The sequence below is a fragment of the Folsomia candida genome, unplaced genomic scaffold (assembly GCF_002217175.1).
Source record: "Folsomia candida strain VU population unplaced genomic scaffold, ASM221717v1 Fcan01_Sc004, whole genome shotgun sequence".
NCBI lineage: Eukaryota > Metazoa > Arthropoda > Collembola > Entomobryomorpha > Isotomidae > Folsomia > Folsomia candida.
The window spans coordinates 4,221,005-4,240,272 of NW_019091196.1; the positions used below are offsets into that span (position 1 = coordinate 4,221,005).

A 19,268-nucleotide genomic window follows, 5' to 3' on the forward strand; every position below is an offset into this window, starting at 1 on the left:
CAGTCTCACTTTTCCGTCACCACCACCATCTGCCCGGCCACCACTGAAATTACTAGCGTTGTCTTCTTCCCACTTTTCCAGCAATCAAACAGCCGACAAAAAACTAAACAATAAATTTCCAAAGTTTCAAAATTTCCTACAAATTTAAATTACATACCATTAATTAATTAGTCAAAGTTTCTTAAAATTTAAAATTACTCCTTCTTCTCTCAGCGGTGAGTTTGACAAGGAAGGAACATTTATTTATTTATATATTCTTTTCTGTCATTTACCTTAAATACTTGTTTGTTACTTTGACGTTAAACTTATTCAATTAATTAATAGTGGATTGATAAGTACACAAACATCTGATCTTCTTATCTCCTGAGTGCTGATAAGCCCAACAAATATATTTACAAGATGCCGTTCGAAATGCGATCTTCGGGCGGTCCGAACACCAAGTTTTTGGAAACTCCGGAAATAATTGCACAATTCGATTCTGTGCGGACTTGGTTGAACAAAAATTATAAAAAGGTAGGGAATTGGTGTAAATATTAATTAAATGATCAGTTAGTTAATTAATTCCTTAATTTGCAGTATGTCCAAGCCGACCCGCCCACCAATAAGGGACTCTCCGGCCTTACCGGTCAACTCTGGCAGTTTCAGGAGGATCATTTCGGTCAAAATCAGGCTCGTCGACCTATGACGAGAATACCGGTGAGGCGGAAACTTATTTTAATTTTAATATTTTGATATTTTTCTTTACACCGGGTTTTCAATTTTTTTAGACAAAATTCTTCCTCGATTTTAAAACGGGTGGAGGTCTGTGTCACATTTTGGGAGCGGTTTATAAATTCAAGACGGAGCAGGCTTGGCGACGGTTTGACATTCAGGTGGGTGTGGTATTTTGAGAGTCAATTAGTTCTAAATCATGTCACGATTTGATATAAATTTAAATTCTGCATTAATCTCCGATTCAAAAAGTGTCAAAAACTGGTGTACCAAATTAATCCCAGATTTTACAAATATAATAAATTTGCCCAAACTAAATTTTAATATATCTTCCCTTTTAGGCGGCCGGAAAGGTTGATCGTCATGTGGAAATGTTCCTTCAAATTGAAACGGCCCTTCTGCAAGCGAAGATCTGGACCTTGCCCCGCATCTTCTTCACGCCCCTCTGCCTGGAAAAGGAAAAGGGCTCGATCAACAATTACAAAGAGATCGCGCGGAAACATAAAGCCTCCATCGTGGAGGATGAAGAGTCCGCGACCCACATTGTCTACCCCACCACCGACCCGGATGAGGAGTATGCACGGCCCGTCTTCAAAAGGGATAAATACGTCATGTTTCACTTCTACTATATGCCGGACAACAGGTGCGAATTCAATTGCTTTGTTAAATTGCAAAATTCTGCTATAAAATTCAAAATTTTACTATAAAATGCCAATTTCTGCTGTAAAATGCAAAAATTTCTCTTTAAAATGGAAAATTCAGCCTTAAAATTCTCTAAAATCACAAACCCAAAATTCCATTAAAACTTAACTGGGTAATTCTAGGGACACCTGGGAGAAGTGTGACCTGACCCCCATCGACAAAGTCCCCCCAGACCAGCTGCCCCACCACTTAATCTCCGCTGCGGATCACAAATGGCGCGTCGCCGCCAACTGGCTGACCGACATGGAAGATCACAACGAATGGATGAACGAGGAGGACTACGAAACGGATGAGAACGGCGAAAAGCTGACTCATCCCCTTAGAATGACCTATGAGGACATGGAGGAGGTCGAAGGGGGCGGCGAATCCTCCACCGATCAAAAGGTCAAACCCGGAAAGAAAGGGAGAGGCGGAGGTCAAGCCGACAAGAGGAAACGGTCACCATCTCCACCTCCAAAAAATAGTGGGAAGCGGACAAAGAAGGGCGCAGCTGGGGGAGCGGGTTCCAGCGCGGGGGCTGCATCAACTCCGAGCAAACAAGGCGCTAGTAAAGCGGTCAAACCAGAATTGGAGGATGATTATTCACGTGACTTTGATGACCCTCCTAGCGAAAACACTCTCACGGAGGTTGCCGTTCCAAAAGTACCGGTTAAAAAATTGGAATCGGATTTTACTCCGGTGAAGGGTGAGTATAAAATTTATAATAATATTGAAAAAATTAAAATTCGTGGTGAATTTTTGTAAAATTTTGCAAAAAAACGCAAAAATTCTCCGGGTTAAAAATTCAGGCGTAAAATAATGCAAAATTCTGTTGTAAAATTTAAATTCTTATCCAATATTATATTTTTCCTGTAGGTGGAAACCTCGCCGATTTGGATGAGGACACTCCGCCCGCGGACAAGGGTGACCTCGACCTCGTCAAGATGCCCGACCTCACGAAAGGTACCGATCGTGAGAGTGGCTACGGAAAAGAGGACGCCGCCGAGGACAACGTGACCGAGCAGACACACTGCATCGTCATCCCTTCGTACGCCTCGTGGTTTGACTACAACTCGATCCACACGGTGGAAAAGAGAGCACTTCCAGAATTCTTTAATGGGAGGAACAAATCCAAAACGCCGGAAATTTACCTGGCCTACAGAAACTTTATGATTGACACGTATCGTCTGAATCCAGACGAGTATTTGACTGGAACAGCATGTCGAAGGAATTTAGCCGGCGATGTGTGCGCGATTATGCGGGTGCACGCTTTTCTAGAGCAATGGGGCTTGATCAATTATCAGGTGAGCAAGGTCATTTTAAGATGAATTTGTGTTGCCTTGAATTAATTCTGTAACCTTTGTAACCTTAGATTGACACGGATAACCGTCCCACCGCGATGGGGCCACCACCAACGTCTCATTTCCACGTGTTGGCCGACACTCCGTCCGGTCTGCAGCCGATCAATCCTCCCAAAACGCCGCAGCCTTCGGCAGCTAAACAACTGTTGGATTTGGACAAGAAGAAAGACGATGAGAAAAAGGGGGATGGCACCAGCGGTGGCGTTGGGGGGACGAAATTGGGGACAGATTTCGGTCTAAAGATCGATCAGTGAGTGTGAATTACGAGTTATGATTTAAAATTAGCCAACCACAAAGCGGATTGGAATAATCCGATTATTCCAAAATGTCTACGATTATTATAATCGTAGACATTCCTAGATAAGCATTTAACATGTATTTGCGAAATATGACCCGATTTAGATTTTTGAAAATCTGAACAATAATCAGGATTATTTCGGAAATCGATTTTATACATAGTAAATCCTAATGCATTTTTTCTTTTGCATTCTTTCAGGTACAGTAAAAAGAGCGCCGTTCTAAAGAACAAGAACGTCGCCGCGATAACACGTGACTGGACCGAGCAGGAAACCCTCTTACTTTTGGAGGCGCTCGAAATGTACAAGGACGATTGGAATAAAGTTTGCGAACACGTCGGCACAAGAACGCAGGAAGAATGCATTCTCCACTTCCTCCGTCTACCGATAGAGGATCCCTACTTGGACGAGGGGGTTGTATCCAGCACCACAAATTCGTCACGAGGTGCTCCCACAATCCTCGGGCCGCTGGCTTTCCAACCGATCCCATTTTCCAAAGCGGGCAACCCAATCATGTCAACGGTAGCGTTCCTCGCGTCCGTCGTAGATCCAAGAATCGCCGCCGCCGCGGCGAAATCCGCGATGGAAGAATTTGCCAAGATTAAAGACCAAGTTCCTACATCCCTGTTGGACTCGCATATGAAAAGTGTGGCGAAACATGCCAAGTCGACAGGGAAGTTTGACGCAGCTGCAGGTCTGAGTGACAGCGGGATCGCGGGGACAGCGCTGGATAAGAAAAAGGAGGACGCCGAGGCAAAAAAGAAGGACAAAGATAAGAAAGATAAGGATGAAACGAGCGAGAAAACTATTAAAAAAGAAGTCGAGGAAGAACAAGACGACAAGAAAGATAAGAAGGGTGACGATGAAAAGATGGACGTCGACGGGAAAGAAGGTGACGTAGTAAAAGCGGAAGTTGATAAGGTAGCTGATGCAGAAAAGCCAAAGGAAGACGACAACAAAGAGCCCGAAGACAAAGTTTCTGACGACTCAGAGGAGGACAATTTAATGAAGGATGCCAACATTCAGGCCGCCGCGTCAGCCGCACTTGCCACGGCCGCCGTTAAGGCGAAACATTTAGCCGCCGTGGAAGAAAGGAAGATCAAAAGTCTCGTCGCTCTCTTGGTGGAAACCCAAATGAAAAAGTTGGAGATTAAATTGCGTCATTTTGAAGAGCTGGAAACAATTATGGATCGTGAACGGGAGGCGTTGGAGTATCAAAGGCAACAATTGATCGCGGAGCGACAGCAATTTCATTTGGAGCAGCTGCGTGCAGCGGAAATACGCGCGAGACATCATGCGCATCAAAGATTGCTGAATGAACAGCAGCAACAGCAACAAGCTGCCGCTGCGGCGGCGGGGAATAATCCGGAAGCGGCCGCGGTGGCGGCGGCGTCGTCCGTGGCGACAGGGGGAGGAGCCGCGACGAATGGGTTGCCACTACCTCCACCCGCAGCACCACCAGCGCCACCGGTGGTGGGAGGGGCTGGGGGTCAACTACCCCCGGCCGTTCCAGCGCCCCCAGTACAGTAAATTATTTAGTGGGTGAATTATTTGATTCTTAATTGTGATGATGATTAGTAATTCACGGCAATTAAGTTTTAATTAATTATTTAATTAACTGATTTCTTATATTCTAGTGCAAAAAAGGTGTTTTTTTATATAAATATTATCCTTTCGTGTTCCTCTTAAAGTTTGGATGGGATTTTGTGGTGGATTTGATGTGTACATTTATGGTGAATATAATTAAAAATGAATTATACAATTAAGGGCCCGGGGGAAGATTTACTTGATTTTATGTTAGCAACAATAATTGCCAGGGCCCCAAGATTATTATCGCTCTGTTAGGTTACGACCACAATTAATTGACACCGTTTCTATGGGACACTCACGTTCAAAAGCTTTGGTTTTGTCACTGCTTTTGAAAAAGTTTCCCTCAAGTCCCTCAAGTTTTTGAAAAAAGTTGTTTCTTTTGTTCCATGGATACTCAAAATGCAATTCCTGCCATTAATTTGGCAATTCTAAGCCAATTTGTCCTCACTTTACGACCAAATATCTCCACTGCACAAGAGGGCAGATCGTCAAAAAAAACTCAAGTAAAATCTAAAGATATGATTAACGCATTAAACATAATTTAAAAAATCTGCCCTCTTGTGCATTGCTGAATTTTATCGTCAAAGTTGACGTGATTTCTAAGCAACTTCCCCCAGGCCCTTAAATTGTGACCGTAATTTGTCGTGTTGATATATTAATAAATAATTATCGATGTGTGTAATTAGAATCCTTATCGAAGAGATCTGAAGGTTAAATTAATTGATTCCAGCTTAAGAAATATTTAGTTTTTAATTGCTAGAATGAAGTTTTGTACAAAGAAAAGTATTTGTGTTTAATTACAATTAAAATGATTTGCTATTATGACTTTTTCGCTGTTTTTACTTTAATTAATCTTATTTAATTAAGTCGTAATAAGTATTTGTAAAAATCCCGTTTTTATTCATAACAAACTAAATAAAAGTAGAAAAAATATCGAGTTTTTTTCTTCGTCCGAGTTATTAATATGGGTCAGATTTGCATGTGACAATTGACATATTGCTTATCAATCAATGCTTATCATCATCTCACTCGGGTAGCATTTCATTCATGCAAATAATCTCATCTCAAAAAAAATCTGTGGTGGTGGTGGTGGTGGTGGTGGTGGCCACGTCAAATCCGAAATCTCTCAACTTCTGCTGCTCACACAAGCTGATTCTTTTGACAGTTTTCTATTTATTTATTTGCAAATATTTAATTTACCTGTTCAAACAGTTAACAGAGTAATAAATTATTAATTGTGGTTAAATTTTTCATCTGCTAAGTGTTAGTTTACTTAAGGATTGGTTAATTGTGATTGGCATCAGGTGAGTGAGCGAGGTGAAAGAAACCGCAATTATTTTGACAGAGATTTAATATTTTTCATTACTAATTGTAATTTACAATTGGTAATAAATTTTGAATTATGGATCTTTTTCACAGCGAAGGACCGAACAAAACGGGACAGAGAACTATTTTTGGACCAGTCAAAGGACAAGGACATTAATTACTTTTTGATGCCGACGGGACGACAAATTCGCCACGATCATCGCCCCCCATCTTCGATAAGGAAGGCAGTGGTTCCTTGACGTCTTCACACTTTTGTGGATAGGTCTTCCTCATCCACGTCGCTCTTGGCCCGTTGTTGTTCTTATCTTCTATGTTTGACTGGCTGTACTCGTCGTCGCAGTAACACTCCTCCTCGTCACGTCGGGGTCGAAATGGTCAAAATGGACTTGAAAAAGGTCTTCGTCATCGGAACAGCCGGTTTCGTCGTGATTTCGCTTGGTCTCTTTTACGTTCTCACAAATTCCACGAGAATCACGTCAGGGCGGAGTCAGCGTGAGGTGAGAGATAACGATTAAAGATAGGTTGCTAATTAATTAGGTTTTTATTTCGAGCTTCGCACTTCTGAGGGTTTGGATTTCCAGGAATGTTATACCCACAAGTAGACGAGAACCTACAAGGAGAAGCCAACAATCCTACAAAAATACGTGTTTTGTGAATAATTTAATTTTTTTATAGTTGTCAAAATACTTTATTTAAAAAAATTTGAAAACACGATATTTTTATAGCGAGGAAAAGTTAATTGTTTCACAAAAACTTGCATTTTCGTATGACTGCTGCCTTCTTGATGTAAATTCTCGTCTTTTTGTGGCTGGAACGGTCCCTCCAACCTGCAAGCCCTCGGAAGAACGGAGCTTAAAATACTGTATTTTGGCCATCCCTATATTAACTTCATCAATTAACCTTTACTTATCTATAGGTCAATCTGGAGAACATGGAGAGGAAACTGCAGTCCCTCGAGGAGGCGTTTCAAAGTCATAAAATGTCGATGAAAGAGTTGGAAAAACTCGCCATGTCGCAGCAGCAGAATGGTGGAGACCATCCTATCGTGGAAAGCCCACTCGACAATAATAACATCGACGACAACCCCGCCGCCGTCGCCAAGAATAATAATGATGTCGTCAAAATTAACAACAATAATAATGCCGCTTCCGCCGTTGAGTTGGGGACTTGTTCTGCCTCGGTCGGTTTGAAAAACAAGGCTGCGTCTGACTTCAATGTAATTGATTAATCATAATTCGAAGATTTGGGATTATTATTTGAAATATTTGTGTATTGTTTTAGATGTTGGACGTTTATGACCTCATAAAATTCGACAATCAAGACGGTGGTGTTTGGAAGCAGGGTTTCAAGATAAATCCGGATTCTAGTCGATTTACAGAGGCAAATAAACTCAAAGTTGTCGTGATTCCACATTCGCATAATGATCCAGGTTCGTTTTCCCATAGATTTTAAACGAATTTTTATAAAATGTTACCATTTTTTTTTTGCACAAAAACCAATTTTTTATTTATTTTCTAGGTTGGATCAAAACGTTCGAAAAGTATTTCGAAGATCAGACGAAACACATTCTTGACAACATGCTTATCGAGCTGGGGGCAAATCCTGACCTAAAATTCATCTGGGCAGAAATTTCATATTTCAACCTTTGGTGGACGGACCTCTCGACCGCGCAGAAGAAAGCTGTCCAAAAACTCGTGGAAAATAAGCAACTCGAGTTCGTCACGGGGGGTTGGGTCATGCCGGATGAGGTAATAATTTGGAAAAAAATGCATGCAACTCTTAAATCGCAGCTCGCAAACAAAAATCGAAAACCGGTTTTCGAGCGTGATGAAAAACCGGCTTTTACCAAAGATTAGACTTAAACAGTAAAATTCAAAATCGTTTTTTCATAAGTTTTGCACAATCGGAAAAACCGATTTTGGATGACCTGTGACCTTGACCTATCTTTTTTATTTCAGGCAAATTCCCACTACTATTCAATCTTAACCCAATTGACGGAGGGTCACCAATGGTTGAAGGGTCATTTGAACGTTACACCAAAAAATGGGTGGGCCATCGATCCGTTTGGCATGTCGCCCACCATGGCGTACATCCTTCGACGGTCCGGTCTCGCCAATATGCTCATACAACGGACCCACTACGCGGTCAAGAAACACTTGGCCAACTTACAACAACTCGAGTTCAGGTGGAGGCAGGAGTGGGGTAAGGAACATGAATAAAAAATCTGGAAATTTTTGAACCAAGATTCCAATTTTTTTATTAAAAATTTCCTGCAAATCTAAACAAAAATGAGAAAACGTGTTATCTTTAAATTTTATGAAAATTGAGATAAATTGTTCTTCCAGATGATGCCGATTCTACCGACATTTTATGCCACATGATGCCCTTTTACAGCTATGACGTACCACACAGTGAGTTTTTAACACCATTTTGACAAAGTTGATCATGTTTTCGTTTTTTTTCTGACAAATTAATTTCAAAAATGATTTCAGCTTGCGGTCCTGATCCCAAAATTTGTTGCCAATTCGATTTTAAACGTATGCGAGGCGTATCGACCATGACATGTCCGTGGAACGTTCCCCCGCAACCGATCGTAACCCAGAACTTGAGGGAACGGTAAACCCAGAAATTAATAACATTACTATTGAGATTTTTTTACTTAGATTAAATTTTTCTTAGATCGCTCACGTTGCTGGATCAATATAAAAAGAAGGCGATGCTCTTCCGCTCCAATGTGTTGCTCATCCCACTGGGCGACGACTTCCGATGGGAAGACAAACCTGAATGGGACGCTCAGAGGACAAACTATGCCAAAATTTTTGACTACATCAACTCCAACAAGGAACTCAATACGGAGGTACTAAATAGCTACATGTGAAAGATCGAAGGGATTTGAGAGTTTTGTTAATTTTGTGGCATTTTTGTCTTAATTTTCTGTAACAGATCGGATTTGGGACGTTGGACGATTACTTTGCCGCTTTGGGTGGTGAAATGACTTCCGGTAGGTTTATCCCGAACGTTTTGTCCGGAGATTTTTTCACCTACGCGGACCGAGACGATCACTATTGGTCGGGCTACTTTACCTCACGCCCATTCCACAAGGCCATGGACCGCGAACTTATGGGTCACCTTAGGTCAGTGAGATTTCAAAAATTATAGGATATTTACGTCAACTTTTTGTAAAGTTCGCAAAGATTTGCGAATTTATTCGCCAATTTACTTGCTAATTTACAAAGATTGGCGTGAATTGTCTTAATTTATATCAGTGAAGTCTTAATTTTTATCTGCAGAGCCGCCCAAATTCTGTTTACCACTATGTCAGCCGAGTTGAGCAAGAAGAAGGGGGTGACCTTGGGGGGAAACACCTTCGTTCGAAGCTTACTGGGCAAATTGATCAATGCACGAAGGGCGTTGAGCCTGTTTCAACATCACGATGGTAATTTTTTAAGAGCGAAATTTATTAAAAGTTTACAATTTAACTAAGTAATTCTGGATGTCCAGGTGTCACTGGGACATCGAAGGATCACGTGATGGTCGACTATGCACAAAAGTAAGGCCAAGATTTACGTAAAGTGATGCGATTTGGGGTCAAATGTACCGTTTCTGGTTAGAGATTTGAGGTCAAAAATTTTGACCTCGTAATTTGACCATTTGACTGTTAATTTGACCCGTAATTAATATACAAAAATAAGATTTGACCGTTTAAAATCTCAGGAAAAAAATATTTTTGAATTTATTAATGAATTTCACCTGTTGACCCTTACAGACTTCATACTGGACTCAACGCGTGTAACCACGTGATGCAGAAAAGTCTCGAGGTCTTGACACACTTAATGGACGAGTCCTTAAATCTGGAGGCGCTAGAGGCAGGGGAGGAGCACCAGTTTGAGCCCGCATTCTCAAAAGACCACCACCATGCTTTGCCACACCACTCGATCATCACCCTCGACGGGGAAGTGACGGACCGTTTGGTCACCGTACACAATCCTGGAGCACATGCTCGCACCATGATGGTTACCCTGTATGTGTCCACGTATTATATCAAGGTGGGTCTAATGTCAACGTACAGGAAAATGTTGGCTTTTGTAAATTTGACATCATTTGGTTTCGATTTTTAAAGCAAGATTTGTTGTTTGAGGAGAAAATATAGATTGCTTAATAGATTTTAAAATGGCTTTTTGAAATTTAGATTGTGTATTATTGTTTGTTTGCCTAAAATTAATTTTTTTATGAATTTATTCAAGTTTTATATTGTATTTGGATTCGATTCTTTTATAATTAGGGTTTTAAGTAAAAATTTATTAATAGATTTTGTGTTTCCGAAATTGTTTTTGACACTATTTTTTGTATCCCTATTTACACAGGTGGTTGACATTGAAGGTGAAGTAATCGAGTCTGAAATCCTGCCCGTGTTCGAAGACCGCACAACTCTCTCGTCAAACACGTTCCAGCTCAACTTCGTCACCGAACTGGAACCCATGGCCGTCAAAAACTTTATCCTAAAACATGACCCCACCGCGTACGACAAAAACTTAAAACATTTCAGATTTCAGAAATCTAAGCAGGATTTTAAAAAAATCCAATCATTTTTTCTCTAGGGTTGTGGATCCCCCCGAAATCACGGTGTTCAACTCCCCATCGGAAATCTTTGACCATGACAAGTTCAAAATTCAGAGCGTGTACGCCAACACGGATCCCATTTTCATTTCCAACGACCACTTGACTATCAACTTTGGCGAGACGGGGTTTGCCAAATCGGTCATTTTGAACGAAAAAGAGATTCCGTGGGAGGTCGCGTTCTATTCGTGAGTGTTTTTTTACACGTGGTTTGCTAGTTTTCTGTACGAAAAATTGTGGTTAAAATTCGAAAATAGGGGCTACAATTCGGATTAGATTCGTACAAAGCAATAATTTCAAGGAAAAGAATCGAATTTATTAAAAATTTATTTTGTGTGTGGCGCAGGTATGGCGTTAGAAAAGGGGGTGAAACTTCCGGTTTGTATCTTTTCATTCCGGACGGTCCCGCCACCCCGTTGGACGTTGGGACCAAACCCTTCATCAAAGTCGTGAAGGGCAGGTTCCTCAGCTATGTGGAAGTTTGGACGCAACAAGTCAAACATCGCGTCGAACTCTACAATCATCCTGGTAATGAAATACGTAAATTACAATTTTGATATATGTAGCAAAATCAGGAAATCTATAAAAAAAATTAAAATTGTTCAGATTGAAACAATTGCTAAATTGTAACGTCAAAAGTACAATTTTTCAAGATTTTTAATAATCCAGGAGTATCAACAGATAGATTATTAGACTTGTGATTCTAATTTCTCAAAACTTGTCTTTATTTATTTTCAAATGTCAATGTCAATTCCCTCAAAACAACTAATTTCCTCCCTCTTTCCCTTTTTCCAGGATTTGAACGCCACGCCATCCGACTCACGAACACCATCGATATCCGTACCGAGAGCAATTTCGAGCTCGTCATGCGTCTCAAAACGTCCATCTCTTCCGCCTCGTCGCACACGGATCTCAACGGATTTCAAATGGTTCGGCGCAAACGTTTAGCTAAACTTCCCCTGCAAGCGAACATCTACCCGCTCCCGGCCGCCACATATATTGAAGATTCCTCCCTGCGTATGACTCTTCTAACGAGACAACCCGCCGGAACTGGATCCCTGTCCGATGGCGAGGTCGAAGTCATCTTGGACCGCAGACTTATGCAAGACGACAATCGTGGCGTCGCTCAAGGCGCCAAGGACAACTTGGAGACCGTCACGGCATACAATGTCCTCTTTGAAGAAGTCCGCTGTCACGATGGGGACGTCGGCGAGGGAAAAAAGGCGGGCATGTTGTCACTCGCCGGACACGCAAGCTTGCACGATCTACTAAATCCATTCAGAACTTTTGTCAAGCCGGGCGTCGTAACGGTGGAGGCGTTATCGAGGCTGGCGGATTATTCGCCGAGGGGAAAAATGGGGTCGCTGGATGACCTCGGGTGTGACATTGAGTTAGTTGACATGACCTCCCTGCCCGTTTATAAGGAAGCATTGGATGACGCCTCGTACGAGATGGGCAGCGAGGCGGGCGTAACGTTGAGGAGGGTCGGGTTTGATGGAAGGTTTTTTAACGGGGGGATTCCCATGGGGAGATGTAGCGTCGCAGAGGATAGGTTGGGACGCGTAAGTAGTAATATATTATGCTAATTTATGCTAATTTTAGCCAGTTAATTAATAAAGTGACCTTTTATTTTACAGTTTCAACTGAAGGAGTTGGTGGGTGACCTTTTTGCTCCCAAGTTGACCCAGATGACCTTGTCGTACACTCATGAGGGGAAAACGTTAACATCGGACGAGCCAATTTTGATGAAACCGATGGAAATTTACGCGTTTAGGACGTACTTTGTGAAAAAGTAGGAATTTATTTAATGAACTGTTGAAGGAATGTTGATTAATTAAGTTTGGTGGAAGTCAGAATGTTAATTAGTTCAGGTTAATTAACTAATTAAATGGTCGAAGTCAGGTTAAAGTTAACTGTTGTCTGTGATGTTTACTCAATTTTTGTAAATTTGTGACCCATTTTTTTAACGTGATTATAATTTATGACTTTTTGGAACTTTGTAAATAACGAAAAATCCTAGAAGTTTATGAGCAGTTATTTAAAGTTAGTCATGGTGCTTACCTATAATGATAACCTCGATGTATTATTATTATGATAACCCTGCAACGGTTTGCTTGCAAATTAATTAATTATAATTATAATTAAACTAACTAATTGTTGTTACCATGTTTTGTACTGTACTTTGTAAATAGTAGATTATACAATCAACCTGCGCCAAATGTTATTTTATAATTTAGCTGAGTGAAACGCAGCTATTTAGTCGCAGAATTAGAATTGAAGCTAGATAATTGTTAAATGATGGATGTGCTTAATTATTAATTAATAATTAAGTTAATATAAGATGACAAAAAACTTCAAGATTCCTAAATGTTTGTAAATTATCACAAAACTCAAAAGTATTTATTCACCCAAAAACATTCAAAATATAAAAAAAGAACAAGAAGAAGAACAACATACACGAATACGAGAACATATTACAATGATGAACAATTTAATATGTAAATTTAATATTTAACGAGTTGTTACCAATTAATTATAATATTTAGTTAATCATTATTAAGATCATTCTTGTTGTTTGTTGTTTGTTACCAAAAAATGGGACGAAATACATTTAATATCTCGACAAAAAGAATTATAGAATGTTGAAAGTTTCATTACAATTTTGGGTGTACATTTCTTTTGGAAATTTTTAATTTGCATATTATTCGTGATTTAAAAAGAAGACAATGTAATTTACATATAACTCGAAAATCGAGATTTTAGACGGAAAATAGTTTGAAATTGCACTCGGAAATATTAAAACGAAGAAAAGCACTACATTCTGGATCGAATTTTGACCGAATGGTGACAAATTTTGGATAAATTATTCACTTTTTTCAGGAATATATAGATATCACATTACACACGTATTTATTAATAATATTTAATATTTAACTATCGTCTCGTCAATTAATTAGTTAATTATTTATAATTTTTCGTCACACTACGTACATATTTCGTGTTACTACTTATTATGCGGTAAATACTCTCAAGTTACGATAATTAGGTCACACAGAGAATCAAAATGGACTCCTTTTTAATCTTTCGTCCGATGGCAGGGCAGCATTTTCTTATTTCGTGGTAACTGGAAGGAGATTAATGAAGATCAAAATTATTTCATACAAAAAAACGCGTCGATTTTGTTTTTAGAAGCGTTTTTTTTTCTTAAAATTTCTGAGGAATTTGAAAAAAATTAATAATTGAAGCTCTTGATCTTCTCATTCTTGCTGCGCACGCTGCGTCGAACTCTATCCCGTTCCAGTTGCCAATTATTCTTGGCCTTTTTATTATTCAGGTGACCTTTGTTGACCTCGTCGTCCCTCATCTCGGCACGCACCTTGGTCCGCTCGAGAAGCCAGTTGACATCGTCCTCCTTCTTCTGCTGGGCGGTGTCGTGGTATAAATTTCCTCCATTTTCTTCTCCGGAGGAGGATTTGTGGTGATTGTACTTTCTCCTCTTGTGGTCATCATCGTCGTCCGAGTCGAGGTCAAAGTTGACGTTGTAGCCGGTCCGTTTATTATTATTGTTGTTGTGGGGTGGTGGAGGTGACTTTGACCTTGACCTGCGCTTTTTCTTGTCCTTGTTCTCGTCACTTTTCTTGTCCTTGGATTCTCCGCTGGCTCGTTTTTTCTTGTGGCGACGATTTCCGTTTCCAGATCCAAATTCGGAAGATTCAGAGTCACGTCGGGACGATTTTTTGGATTTTTTACCCTTTTTCGCTACCTTCTTGAGTTCTGGTTCGGGTTCTTTTGGAGGGGCGGGAGTAATATTGAGGTCAACTTTTTCATCTGGGGTGACTACTTCTTCAGGAACTTTGACCTCGTCAGTTTCTTGTTCTTCCGTGGGTGCCATCCAGCTCTGAAAATCGAGCAAAGTATCGTCGTCACCTTCATCGTCACTCTGTGTGTTGTACTGTTTGAAGAAGGAGTCAATATCGTCATCTAATCTGTCGCCATGATTGTCGCTATTTTTTGGGAGGAACTTGAGCCGTTCTTTTTCCACGTCGATTTCCGCTTTGAAGGGATATTCTTCCATGAAAGTGTCATACTTGGATTTGAGGGCAGTTTTCTCGGCTTCTGAGTAATCTTCGGGGCGACGTTCTTCTGCCAAACCGAGGATTTTTTGTTCCCGAAGTTCGTCCCGTTCGCGATGGATGAAGGCTTCGTGGGCTGTTTTGAAGACGGTGAGACTGGCTTCAATAGTTCGGATGGAGTCTAATTCTTCAGGCGATTTTTCTCGTTTGTCTGGAAAAAGGAAATTTTTAGTGAGAAATTTTGAAATTTTAGGAAATTAGTATTAATATTGCTGGTCAGAATTTCTGTGAAACGGCAAAAAACAGATAAAATTAAGGACAAATCCTGCAAAATTTGAAGCTGATTGTGTGATACTTTTGTTAAAATTTAATATCAAAAGTTGCCCGAATTTTTTTTAATTTTCCGAAGTTTGTAAAAAAATCCAAACATTAAGTGTCGAAAATCCTCTAAAATTAATATCTTAATTTTGCGTTAATGTTGCCACATTTGTGTCAAAACTTTAATATCAAAAGTGTCCAAAATTTTTAATTAAAAAAAATTCCCCAAAAATATACGCAAATTCGTCTCCCCCATTATTTTGTCCTCTTTCCTTACCCGTAAACAACTCTGACGGATGGATGTCCTCCCTTCTCATGCGTTTCTCCAACCTTTCGAGATGTTTAAGTTCATCCTGTCGTGTCAAATAGTCGACCGTTTCTTCAATCCCGTCAATCAAATCGAGTACGAAATCTTCCTCCTCAGCCTCCTCCCACTTCTTGGCTTCCTCCTCCTCCTCCTCACTCGGAAAAGGGTGCATCACCTCATCGACAAGATGCCCGCCCTCTTCCTCGTCGTCAAAATTTTTTCGTAATGGCAGTCTCGTTGGGGGAGGGGGCGCAAATGCTTGGTCGTCATCTTCCTGGTGGTCATTATTATCCTTCATAACGACGACGCCACCCATTCGGCGCGTGTGGTTTTCAAAGTTGTCAATCTTTCTCTGCAGCGAGTCCAAAGTTTGCACGATTTTTGATAACGTTTGCATCTGAGCGGTGTACTGTTCACGGTCCGTTTCAATGTCGGGTTTAACATGTTTGACCTCTTCTGGAATGACTTCCTTAACCTCGTCCTTGACTTCGACCTTGACCTCGTCCTTAACCTTGACGTCATCATTTTGTGCGAGAGGAGGATCGACTACAGCGGATTTTTGTTGTGATTTGTACTCTGTTTCGCACTCGTTGTACGCCACGAGATTGCCCAGACCAAGACCGACGGCGAGCACGACAGCGATCAGAACGCAAAAGGTAAGCTTCTGGTTGATGCGTCGATTTTCTGTGAATCGATACTGTTTAGGGCCCTTGTTCCAGATTGGCTATAAAAAATAAGGTGAATTCAACTGTAACGTTGCGGGACAATAGCTTATTCATTGACTGATCAAAATAAATAAAATTCCGTATTTTGAGCACAGTTCTTCCCAGTGCTTGGGTTTCCGGGGCTGTTACAAAAGACGAAAATTCATGAGGGGAATACAACAGCCATGCAAAAATACAGGTTTGATGAAGAATTTAACATTTATCGCTGTCAAAATACTTTGTTTATAAAAAATCGTGAAAATATAATGTAATTTGACAGCAACTAAAAGTTAATTTCATTACGAAACCCGTATTTTCGTCTGACTGACGTGTTCTCTACGTGGACTCTTGTCTTTTTTGGGTGTAACAATCCTAAATCCACCTTTTGAAAGAACTGAGCCAAAATACTAGATTTTGACAAAATAGTTTGGTCACCCCCTGTTCACTACTCACCCCGTCATCCAAAACGGGCGCATTAGATAAAGGGTCCCCCGATCCTGACTCCGTTGTAGCGGCCATACTGGCCGTCATGACCTCGTCGTCAATAATTTTGGGCTTGTTCTTCGTCTTCCTCTTTCGGAGGGTGACGTTGACCGTGGACTCGTTCATGGTGACGTCCATCATTTTTATATCGTCGTCGTCATCTTCATCTTCGTCGTCACCTTGTTCTTCAGCTTCAATCTCCATTTCTCCACGGTCGGCGGCATCATTCACTTCGGACGCCCAGGACTCGATAACCTCTTTTTTCGACTTGTTCGCCCCCACGGCGGATTCGGGAGAAGAGGAAGCGATAGATTGGAGGAGAGAGGATGACAACATGCGTACCGTTGGTGACGAAGAAGTTGACATGTCCGTGGTGGTGGATTGATCCAGCAGGGAAGCTGCGGCAGCGGCGAGTTCCCCTAAAATTTATACACACAAATTAACTTAAGGGTACTGTTTAAACCAAAATTGAAAAAAATTAACTGTTGTTGACGCCAAAGTAAAATTCAATACAATCTGGAAGAATGTGTGCAAAAATAGCACAGTTTGTTTCGTAATTTCAAATACAATTCTTGATAATTACAAAAAATCGAGAGTTGAAATAGAAAATAGAAAGAATTTATAAATTCTGTGGACTATAAAAGCAAAAGCTTTTATAAATTGACAGAAAATGAAGAACATGAAAATGTAATTCCAGCCTTATTTCTCATTTGGTCAAATTTTTTGAAGAATTTTTTTCAAACTGCAGAATTTTTTTCCTCATTTCTATGTAATTTGATCATAATTTTCCATTGTTATAAAGTTTCTGAATAACGGGATAAATTTTTTGACCCACCTTCAATGCTCCCATCCCCACAGAGGACGACCTTTTTAACCACGGGTGACCTATTCTTGGCCCCGTGACGTTTTCTAGTGACCTGTTGAAGTTGCAGTTCCTCTTCATCAGCCTCGCTCCAGTTTAACGCCTCGATACTGCTCTCGTCGAATTCTTCCTCCATCGCGCCCGTCGTTCCACTCCCCGTCCCACGCTCAGCAACCTTTACATTTAATTAATATAGTTTTAACTAATCATAATTAACTTTAATTAATATTTATTACGTACGAGCGAGCTGATATTATTCACACTGGAGGAATTATCCTCCGATTCTCCACCCCCTCCTCCGGTCGGCGGTGTCGTGGACATTTTATATTTCCGAGAAATCCAGTTTAACAGAGAAGAGAGAAGTTTCCGGACTGAAAATAATTAATAATTACGTAATTAACTACCATATCAGAAGATTTAATTGCACGACAATTTCATAAATCTGTTTACCCTGAATTAATCAATAAATAATCGAAAATCGTTCACATTTCTGCCCACGGGAGACCGAATTATGCATGAATTATCGAATATTTGGAGCAATTAAATTAAATGTGAGTAATTAAATCGATCAGCAATTTTAGAGATTGTGAACTGAAACTGAACTGCTGGTGGTGAATGAATGACTCTTGCAATAATTTTCGCAATATTATTACGTTGACAAGAAGAGAGAAAGGAACTCCATTTACAATTCAGAATGCCGTCAAATCGTCACAATTAACTATTTTATATTTACGTGTGTAAGTAAATACCTATGAGCTAAAATCAGCTTGCCACCATCACCAACCAAACCACTTGGGTAAATACATAACTCGTTGTTATTATTACAATTTTGCCGTTATTATAATACTTTGATATGATCGGAAGAAGACGAATGAATGCCTGCCTCACTGACTGACTGACAAGCTGAGTATTAATTTGAAAATTTGCAAATTTAATGTTAATAAATTAAACAAAGACAAAGTATTAAAGATTCAAAACTGTTGAATTAATGACTAGCCTCGACATTAAACTGGACAACTCGCGAATTTAATTAAGTAAAGATTTTTTTTAACTATTATTAGATCGGTCTTACCTTATCGAATCAAGAAGTCGGATTAATTCGTAAACTATTTTGTCGACGTGCAATTCAAAATATAAAGACCACACTTGTTTCAACTGAACACTTATTATTACTTCACTTACGTCGAGGTCGACTAGTCTTTGTTGACGATTTTTGATACGTCCACGTCTCCGAGATCACTGATCACCAGTGGGCATGATACACGTGTATCAACACCTCAGCAATAATTTGCAATTCTTCGTGTTGCAAAATAAAATAGTCGTCCTTCGTCAATGTCGTCGTTTAGGATGGATGAACACGAACGAACGAAATACTGAAAATATCAAAGAAAAATAAACAATTACGCACTTATCAATCTCAACAGGATAGGATGACGACTTTATTACTGATAACTTATCAAAGATAAGTCTGAGAACAACTCACACAAAAATTTATTGCTGGAATTCTCTCTGCTGGAATGAAATGCGTTTTGTTTTGTTGTTCTTCCTTTCGGCTGCTGGCTGACTGGATCGTCTTTGTGTTGTAATGAGCACACAAGGGGGACGTGCGAAAAGGATGGGATTATTTTTATTGGGTCGATAGGTCAAGTTAAGATGACCTTTGACCCCAAAAGTGCCCCATTTGACATCGAATAAGGTAAAATTGACGTAACATCCTTTACGCACGGTTCCCTTATTGGATTGGATTGAGCATCCTCCTCCTCCACAAATAAACGCAAACAAACCAGCAAAAATCAAGCATGATTGTGTGGACTGGACGTGGACTGAACGTACAAAATAATTAATTTCTTGTGGGTGTGGTCAGGGGTTAGAGGTCATATGACAGGGGTCAATAATTAAGTGCAGATTATGACACTGTTTGAATTTGGACAAAGTATCA

General features: G+C 40.2%; 3 protein-coding genes across 8 annotated transcripts; 2 read left to right on the top strand and 1 right to left on the bottom strand.

Annotated features, from left to right (window-relative positions):
* The first annotated feature begins 73 nt into the window (after positions 1–73).
* LOC110848659 (SWI/SNF complex subunit SMARCC2) lies at positions 74–4,966 on the top strand. Of its 2 annotated transcripts, none has more exons than XM_022095924.2 (9): positions 74–215; positions 325–513; positions 577–696; positions 768–872; positions 1,053–1,354; positions 1,536–2,098; positions 2,269–2,696; positions 2,765–3,003; positions 3,250–4,966. In XM_022095924.2, exons 2-9 carry the CDS (start codon positions 400–402, stop codon positions 4,577–4,579), a joined length of 3,201 nt encoding a protein of 1,066 aa, XP_021951616.1. In that variant the 5' UTR covers positions 74–215; positions 325–399; the 3' UTR covers positions 4,580–4,966. The 2 variants fall into 2 exon arrangements, with proteins under 2 accessions (XP_021951616.1, XP_035706619.1); XM_035850726.1 differs by lacking the exon at positions 74–215 and having other exon boundaries at positions 227–513; positions 3,250–4,587; positions 4,687–4,966.
* Positions 4,967–5,759: 793 nt separating this feature from the next.
* Positions 5,760–13,211, top strand: LOC110848037 (alpha-mannosidase 2). 2 transcript variants are annotated; one of them, XM_035850734.1, is made up of 18 exons: positions 5,760–5,943; positions 6,059–6,462; positions 6,882–7,181; positions 7,247–7,394; positions 7,484–7,713; positions 7,924–8,167; positions 8,311–8,376; positions 8,458–8,581; positions 8,645–8,822; positions 8,909–9,099; positions 9,256–9,401; positions 9,467–9,515; positions 9,732–10,011; positions 10,330–10,484; positions 10,564–10,770; positions 10,929–11,110; positions 11,378–12,144; positions 12,220–13,211. In XM_035850734.1, exons 2-18 carry the CDS (start codon positions 6,337–6,339, stop codon positions 12,376–12,378), a joined length of 3,552 nt encoding a protein of 1,183 aa, XP_035706627.1. In that variant the 5' UTR covers positions 5,760–5,943; positions 6,059–6,336; the 3' UTR covers positions 12,379–13,211. The 2 variants fall into 2 exon arrangements, with proteins under 2 accessions (XP_035706627.1, XP_021950812.2); XM_022095120.2 differs by lacking the exons at positions 5,760–5,943; positions 6,059–6,462 and adding an exon at positions 6,676–6,827.
* On the bottom strand, positions 13,129–18,966 carry LOC110848038 (protein IWS1 homolog A). Of its 4 annotated transcripts, XM_022095122.2 has the most exons (8): positions 18,813–18,966; positions 18,512–18,702; positions 18,402–18,435; positions 17,570–17,700; positions 17,303–17,504; positions 16,438–16,886; positions 15,251–16,004; positions 13,129–14,866 (listed from the first exon to the last, which is right to left on the bottom strand). In XM_022095122.2, the coding sequence occupies exons 4-8, from the start codon at positions 17,648–17,650 to the stop codon at positions 13,815–13,817; spliced, it is 2,538 nt and encodes an 845-aa protein (XP_021950814.1). In that variant the 5' UTR covers positions 17,651–17,700; positions 18,402–18,435; positions 18,512–18,702; positions 18,813–18,966; the 3' UTR covers positions 13,129–13,814. The 4 variants fall into 4 exon arrangements, with proteins under 4 accessions (XP_021950814.1, XP_021950815.1, XP_021950813.1 ...); XM_022095123.2 differs by lacking the exon at positions 18,402–18,435; XM_022095121.2 differs by having other exon boundaries at positions 18,402–18,702.
* Positions 18,967–19,268: the final 302 nt, after the last annotated feature.

What these genes read in the sequence shown, in the direction of transcription:
- LOC110848659 (XM_022095924.2), top strand. Translation starts at nt 400, where the DNA reads ATGCCGTTCGAAATGCGATCTTCGGGCGGTCCGAACACCAAGTTTTTG. An exon ending in GGCGACGGTTTGACATTCAG is followed by an intron (nt 873 to 1,052) that starts GTGGGTGTGGTA and finishes CTTCCCTTTTAG; the next exon opens with GCGGCCGGAAAGGTTGATCG. An exon ending in TTCGGTCTAAAGATCGATCA is followed by an intron (nt 3,004 to 3,249) that starts GTGAGTGTGAAT and finishes GCATTCTTTCAG; the next exon opens with GTACAGTAAAAAGAGCGCCG.
- LOC110848037 (XM_035850734.1), top strand. Translation starts at nt 6,337, where the DNA reads ATGGTCAAAATGGACTTGAAAAAGGTCTTCGTCATCGGAACAGCCGGT. An exon ending in ATGGTCGACTATGCACAAAA is followed by an intron (nt 9,516 to 9,731) that starts GTAAGGCCAAGA and finishes TGACCCTTACAG; the next exon opens with ACTTCATACTGGACTCAACG. An exon ending in TGGGAGGTCGCGTTCTATTC is followed by an intron (nt 10,771 to 10,928) that starts GTGAGTGTTTTT and finishes TGTGTGGCGCAG; the next exon opens with GTATGGCGTTAGAAAAGGGG.
- LOC110848038 (XM_022095123.2), bottom strand. Translation starts at nt 17,650, where the DNA reads ATGTCCACGACACCGCCGACCGGAGGAGGGGGTGGAGAATCGGAGGAT. An exon ending in CGCCCGTTTTGGATGACGGG is followed by an intron (nt 16,005 to 16,437) that starts GTGAGTAGTGAA and finishes TATTTTTTATAG; the next exon opens with CCAATCTGGAACAAGGGCCC. An exon ending in TCCGTCAGAGTTGTTTACGG is followed by an intron (nt 14,867 to 15,250) that starts GTAAGGAAAGAG and finishes TCCTTTTTCCAG; the next exon opens with ACAAACGAGAAAAATCGCCT.